Here is an 8245-nt window from a genome sequence, read left to right on the forward strand (position 1 = left end):
AATTTGAAAATGCTACAATAAGAAATTCTACATTATATTATTATACCCTTTCAACACCAAATTTGTTTTAATATTAAGGGGCATCGAATTTTTTGAGGTGTCGAGGTGGGGCATGGAGCAAAAAAGGTTAAGAACCACTGGTCTATATAAAAGCTATAACTGTAAAAAAGTACTAATAGAAGAATTATCTTCTTAACACTGTAGACCTAAGTTTAGTAATAAACTGAGTACCTGAACAACATTAAACATTTATACATCTTCTTGCTCAATAGACCGAAGTAATAATAAACTTGGGGAAATTATTTCAGGATAACTACAAAATAGTTTTAGTACATTGTTTATTGAACTGAGAATGAGAGCACTTTCATCAAACTAAACAAAAACGTACCCAGTTAAACATCAGTACAATTAGGCCCATTAGTACATGAATGTTTCCTACAGAATTATTTTTATATAATCCCTAATGATGACTTTGATTCACAGAATATTTCTACGCACACTTCCACATCAGTTCCTTCACTAAAGAAAGTGTGTATAGTTACTTTAGTGTTTTGTTATTCTACATAAAGCGACAAAGTCATTAATGATGATGACGTTAAGTTTGGACCTTTCGCTGGAATGACTCCTGGTGATCAATGGCCGATAGGGGGATTAAAGATATTTTCATAATATTAATTGTTTTTTACTGAATTTATGATAAAACTTTGTTTTTATAGTAATTAGTAATATCCTGTCTTTATTCAGAATCATATATATATATATATATTGCTTACAGTTATTTTAATATCTTTTTAACCTTAAACTTTGCAAAAACTAACATTAGACGATAACAAACTAGTTTTCTTTATCGATAATAAAAACCCATTTTAAAGCGCTATTACAACTTTCAAGTTATATATATATATATACACACAGATATATATATTTATAAAGAATCAATGTCACACTGATGTTCAGACTTGAGTTCTATTAAGAGACGAATAAAAAACAGAGATACCATTATCGGTAGTTAATTATGATATCATAAGCATTAAAATCTATTTCAATCGACTTTAATGAAGATCACCTTAAATTATGAATACCTATAAGAGTATGAGTATTAATAGGTTTATTGGTTGGAACACAATACGCATTAAAAATTATTCAAGTCAATAATTCCCTACAACACTTATAATTTTTTTAAATCTCATCTTACATCTTATTCTTAGGCTTTGATAAAAAGTTTAAATAATTACTTTGAATAATCATTTGTGAAAATAATTCAAGTAAATATCTTATCATCTTCAAAAGTTTCATCTACAAACAAGTTTTTTTTTAGGGGGGGGGGGAGAAAGAAAATGTAAATTGATTGACAAAACTTCAAAGTCTACATTTAGTTACCAACAAACCAAACGCGGTTGTTCAATCTCAATACAAGCCGAGAAGAAGAATATCGCATACAATACACATTAAACTCGGGTTTGACAACTGCTTTGAACATGGATCATATAGCTACTTAGTACCATTGTCCAACAATATGTCAAGTAGATTATTGTTTACTCACCCAGTGCCTGCAGAAAGTTAACACGAAATGGACGGTAAAGCTTTCCCATATCGACGCCAGAGAGAGCTCGATAGCGAAGCTCCTTGTTGTCACCCTTATCTTTTGGCCACCATTCGAACGGTCACAACATTTCCGATCTCTACTAATGCTCTTACTATACTAACATAAACAGACTTGTACTGGAGTTAGTTATTCAACCTTACTTTACGCACCAGAGTCAGATCTCGCGCACATCGCGCAGATCAAAGACGAGCACATAGGCAGCACAAGCGTATATTTCTACGCAATAAAACTAAGTTTCAATGAATTTAGCTTCGAAATAATCACATAAAGCATTTTTGGACAAATAACAAATACACATCTGTTAAATTGTTTTTTAGATGTTCGGTAATACAGTTTTTAGTACACGTTTATCGCCTTAGAAAAAGTAAAATGTATAACAACAATATCAAGAAAATATTACTACACCGCATGCTCAGTTCAGTCACCAGTATTGAAGCGCTCGACAAGCCACGTGCGTTTCTCACGTGCAAAGCAAGCAACTGTCAAGGCCTCCGAAAATACTTTAGTTTTAGCTGGACAGTAAACAATAAATATAGTATTAATTTTGAAAGAAAAATTAAATATAATTATTTTTCACTGTCTTCGTAGATTTCTGAAATTTCACACATACAATAGTTAAAAAGCGTCCAATTTTACATTACACTAAATAATTCATGTGGAGAACCGTGATCAACCCTGTCTGTAAAAGGCCCGGCATGGCCAGGTGGATAGGACGCTTGACACGCAATCTGAGGGTCGCGGGTTCGAATCCCCGTCCCACCAAACATGCTCGCCCTTTCAGCCGTGGAGAGCTTATAATGTTACCGTCAATCCCACTATTCGTTGGTTAAAAAAGTAGCCCAAGAGTTGGCGGTTGACTAGCTGCCTTCCCTCTAGTCTTTCACTGCTAAATTAGGGGCGGCTAATGCAAATAGCCCTCGTGTAGCTTTGCGCGAAATTCAAAACAAAGAAAACCTGTCTGTAAAACAGAAAAATGGTTTATACGTGTGTTGTTTGGGTATTCTTTTGTTCACTTAGTAATCCTATATTTATAAAGGAATTTCAAGAATATGCAGCATTGATTCCATTAACTTATTATTGTGAATTAATCAGTCAGACAAGCTGTTTAAAATGCTTCAAAATAAATGTGAAGCCTAACCTATCATTTGATTTACCACTTGTCACCGAGTTATACCGCTTTTGGGGAATTCCGCCCCTCATCAGTAACTCTGGACAGGGCAAATCGAACGACTGAGACAGGCTTCATATAGTGATGGAATGTATATTATATGTATCGGGTGTTCTGAAATAACAAAACAGGTTTCATACAGTGGTGGAGTGTATATTATATGTATCGGGTGTTCTGAAATAACAAAACAGGTTTCATACAGTGGCGGAGTGTATATTATATGTATGGATTGTTCTGTAATAACAAAATAGGTTTCATACAGTGGCGGAGTGTATATTATATATGTATGGGGTGTTCTGAAATATCAAAACAGGTTTCATACAGTGGCGGAGTGTATATGGGGTGTTTTCGTCTACCACTATATAAAACCTGTCTTATTCTTTCCATTTGCCGTTGCCCAGGGTTCCTAATGAGGAGCAGAATTCCCTGAAAACAGCATAACTCAGTAACAAGTGGAAGAATTCCATGATAGGTTGAGCTTCACGTTTACTTTTAGCAAGAAAAATCGTTTGTTTAGAAATTTTAGTTTAGATCTCTTTTTTTTTTTTTTTACAAATTTGCAGCTTCACATTACACGTCGAACTGTGTTACACCGTTACAAGGGCTTGGTTTGTTTAAATTATGCGCAAAGCTACACAAGGGATATTTGCACTAGCCGTCCCTAATTTAGCAGGGAAAGACTAGGAGGAAGGCAGCTAGTCATCACCACCCACCGCCAGTTCTTGGGCTACTTTTTAACCAACGAATAGTGGGATTGACCGTCACATTATAACCCCTCCACGGCTTAAATGGTGATCATGTTTGGGGGGGGGGGATTCGAACTCGTGACTCTCAGATTACGAGTCGAGCGCCGAACCATCTGGCCATGCCGGGCCTTGTACGAGAGAACGACGTAAACTTATGTTTTTATTTCTTAGGGAGTTAACTGTATTTAAAATGAGTCTGGATAAAAGAAAACTTCATAACTACGGTACTAGCAACTCAAGCTAGTCATGGGTATTAAACTGTCCATTATTTTCATATATAAAACTACAAGCGAAGCCAGTGTCAAGTACAGAATACATAATATTCGTCATAGATTTCAAAATCCTGTTATTTGTTTCAAAGACGATAAATATTGTTCAAAGTCACTCGAGTTACAGGTTTATCTTCGACCTCAAATCAAACCCACTTCAAGTTTAGCAGAGAATGATTCCAATCGACCTTCAACTAAACATGTTTGAACTTGTTTCAATTCTAGTTTCAAGATAACGAACATATTTTGAATTTTGCAAAATCATTGAACATGGAGCTTTAAAAATAATGTAAAAATGCGTGTTATATTAACATTAAATCATCTGAATCTATTTAGTTAGGACTATGAATTTCCTTAATCCTTTCTTCATGTAAAAACTTTATATATTGTTACGACAGCGGAAGTCACGTGACGTTGGTAACACGTAATGAGTTCTAGGCGCCCTCTATTCTTGTATATAAGTGCGCCAGGCAATTAATCGGAATGGTATAGCAGACAGAGAGATTGAAGATATAGACGGACAATTGAGTCAAGCGCGGTAGTAAGTAAAGTGCGTGAATCGTTCGTTGTAAATTATAGCGTGTGTTTAAGTTAAGGTGACTGTGGAAATTAAGTGTATTGCAAAGTTGAATTGAGAAAGAATAAACTAGTTTTATTTGAGAAAGGACTTGTATCGCTGAAGTTCTTCGGAATGAATTTTTACGAGTAATTAACAAACGATCAGAGACGTAACAATAGGTTTTATTTTATTGTACTGAAACAACTCTAAGGAAATGATAAAATGAAGAAGTTTTAATGACAAGTAGTAGATGTCATAAAGATTATTTTATTATTAAACCTTATATGGCATTGTTATCCACTTTGCCAAGGCCATCAGGACTATAAACAATAAAATCCGTTACCAACTTACGATCAAGTTATTTTTTCGGAAATGTCGGAACATAATACTTGCAAAAATTATAAAAGAAAGGAAAAGACTGCTAAAATACATTTTAATGGAAGTATTTAGTGTACGAGGACATTTTGTCACCATTTTAAGTCTTCAGAGAGTAGTTCATGCAATTTTCAAAAGCGTAGATTGTAAATTTGTGCTTTATTACAACATTCAGTGATAATACTTGTCACTTTTCACAGCCTACAGAAAGTTGAAGATTTTGTCGCAATACGATGATTTTGTTTGTTTTTTTAAGTGTGGAAGTCATTCTTTATTATATATCTTCATTATAAACTTTTGTTTTTAATAAGTTAAATAACACAAAAGTTTGCTTTCACTAAAGTATTTGAGTAACCTAGGCTATTACATTTTTTATAAAGTATAATATGTTTATGTGTCTAGTGATATCTTTATTGGTGTTTTGATCAGTTATTTAGAATAAAAACTGATAATAATCAGCATTCCTTAAGCTTCTGGCAGTATGAATTGCCACAGATGGTTTTAAAGTGCTGCCATCTATTGCTATAGATGAAACATTTGTGATCTTGTATAACGAATAAACTACGTTAACATTTAAAAAGCATAAGGGGAAAAAAACTTGCAAACAGTTGATAGAATGGCGCTTATGCTGCCATCTTTTGAAATGTAATAGATTCTAATTGTTTTGGTTTTTGAGAGAGTACTGAACATGACTTCAATAGTAAAAGAACTAACAAACAAATAATTAAATCAGTAGTTGAGTCAAATATTAGAATATTACTGCAACTGCAAATTCCGGAAAATTGTTTCGTTTACCGAATATTGTAAAACACTAAATACAAAATAATTAAGAATCTCACTTCAAGAAGGATATTATTTCATGTCATTATAAATAATAAATTAGCTAGCTAGATTCGAGGTGATTGTTGACGAATTACATCTGATGGCTTTACATAAAGTTCCCGTAATAACATATTTATTTCCTGGTAGAATATGTCGTTGGTTCGTTGTTGTCAAGCGCAAATTTACACAATGGGCAATCTGTACTCTGCCCTCCACGAGAATCGAAACACGATTTTTTAGCGTTGTAAGCTGAAACATTAGGGGCGTAGATTATGTTTATAAGGTTAGATACAATTGTTATATTAATATTTTACTCTATAACAGATGGCGCTGTCATAGTTGGTATGCCCAATTATACAAAAACAAAATTTTTGTGTAATGATTGGCTTATTTATCAAAATTACTAGCATTATTTCATTTCTGATTACAATTTTTTTTAGTCAAAAGACGCTAAACAAAGTTTTTATTTGATAAATCTCTGAATTATTAATTTTCTTATTATTTAAATAACAAATAAAAACAATTGTTGTTGTTAAAGTGTCTAATTTTTATGGTACTTATTTTTAGCTCTATAATTTGGTTCATAAAAGAAGTATATTACGATGTAAGTTAACTGGAGCTCCTCCATAGTCAACAATAAATAACATTTTATATAAATTTTCATTTTGACTTCTTGAGAAAAAAAAAGAAGATAATCTAAATTTTGAAAACAACACTTTCATTTCGTTTTTTTATTTCGCTCAAAGCTACACGAGGGCTATATGCTCTAGCCGTCCCTAATTTAGCAACTAGTCATCACGACCCACCGCCAACTCTTGGGCTCCTCTTTTACCAGCGAATAGTGGGATTGACCGTCACATTATAACGTCCCAACGGCTGAAAGAGCGAGCATGTTTGGTGGGACGGGGATTCGAACCCTTGACCTTCAGATTGCGAGTCGAGCGCCTTAACTACCTGGCCATGCCGGGCCTTTCAGTTCGTATACTCAAAATTATGAAGTGTTACAGCTGATAGTGTCACTTATATTTATAGTAATGAACTCATTGCCCATATCTTTGTATAGCTTATAGTACATTCAGTAACATTTTTGTTTTCGCCTTGACTTGGATTACTTTAATTACAGTATTAATACTTGTGTTATTTATTATACAACTTTTTAGTTTACATATTATTTTTTTCTATATTCTTATATCGTCCCACTACTCTACCCTTTTGGCATTATTATTTAATTTATTTTGCGAGTTAATGTTTAATGATTGTTGAGTTTTTCATAACAATAAAGTTAAAAGCAATTATTTTAAAAGCGGTAGTTATGACAAGTTTAGTTACGTAATTCGGTAAGAGTCGTATGTTGTATTTGCAATTCATTGATGTCATGGCTATAGAAATTTCTAGGAGCCTCAATAATAAACATATAAATAGCGGCGACAAAACGAGCGGGAGCGGATTAAAAGTAAAGTCAAGTGAAAGAGAAGTTCAATAAGAGAAAAATTAGAAAACGTGAGGTTAGCAGTAGTGTGAGTGAATAGTCTTAATGGTTGATATTTTAAAGTGAGATTAACAGTTTGATAGCGATAAGGAGGATAATGTGTTTGGCCAAAAGGTTTTCTAAGCTAATTGAACCCGCCTGTGTGGACTTTGACGAAAATATGATAATTTTTGGAAGTTTATGATACAACTATGGTAAAGCACGAGGTAGCGTAAATGAATTATTCATTGATACTATTGTGATAAAAGTAGATAAAAATAGTTCGGCTTGTCAACTGGATTCTTATGCAATTGAGTTAGCCTAAGTGGACTTTTATCAAGAAGAGAACTGTATAGTGTTTAAGATACAACTATAATCTCCGTAGTGTAAAGAAGTTTTGTACATACGTTTAACTTGTTTTCAATATATTATTTTAAAACAAGTGGAGTGCGTGCTGTCCGTTTATTGTTCGAATTCATTGCCAACAAATCACAGACACCTACTGTAGAAGAATCCTTGGCTCACACCTATATATATATATATATTTATAGTTCTGACAGCGATATAGCTAAAAACATTAGCATGTATCTTAGTATTTATTAGGTTTGTAAGTCATTTTTAACTCGCCTTCTATTAACCTAAATTAATTTAGGTGTGAATAATAATATTATAGTATTTATTGTTTGATGGATCAACCATTCAATGGTTATATTACAATTTCATGTTATCGAAAGTAAAATTGAAAATGTAACCTGCAATTTAGATGTCTAGGTGCAGCGAACCAAAGAATGCATTAGGCTTCTATGTCACAAATCATATTTTCAATTTTACTTTTGGTATAATGAAAGGAAACCTGTAATATGTATCATAGCAATTTATCTCGGGATACATTGCTAGGGAGAATTATATAAAGTTTTGTTTCTAATATTGATGACAAATTCTCCAAGGAATGGGTAATCTGAGGTAGTGCATGAAAGAAACGACTAGATTTAAAATGTCTTGTAAGTTAGTCATATTTTACTCTTTAACGTCTTTCTTTAACAATATTGGTTAAAATGCTTAATGTATATTATTTATTACTTTTAATTTATTATATATATATAATTGTAAGGAATATTTTGGTTTGTTAGTCTAGTATAGGGAGGTAGGCTTAACTTAAATCTTAAGTTGGTCGAACCTTGCGAGATTGTATTGGGATATCGTCCGGAACATTTGATGTGTGTATACATATA

At 33.0% G+C, this 8245-nt stretch overlaps 1 protein-coding gene across 1 annotated transcript in view; it reads right to left on the minus strand.

The window, feature by feature from the left end:
- Positions 1–1699, minus strand: part of LOC106458589 (inactive tyrosine-protein kinase 7-like) — a 99040-nt gene extending 97341 nt beyond the window's left edge. The window contains exon 1 of the mRNA XM_022384856.1: positions 1544–1699. Coding sequence (XP_022240564.1) covers positions 1544–1592 — 49 coding nt within the window. The 5' untranslated portion in view covers positions 1593–1699. The remainder of the gene's footprint in view (positions 1–1543) is intronic.
- Between the last annotated feature and the right edge of the window lie 6546 nt (positions 1700–8245).

This window comes from Limulus polyphemus, unplaced genomic scaffold (assembly GCF_000517525.1).
Source record: "Limulus polyphemus unplaced genomic scaffold, Limulus_polyphemus-2.1.2 Scaffold489, whole genome shotgun sequence".
Lineage (NCBI taxonomy): Eukaryota > Metazoa > Arthropoda > Merostomata > Xiphosura > Limulidae > Limulus > Limulus polyphemus.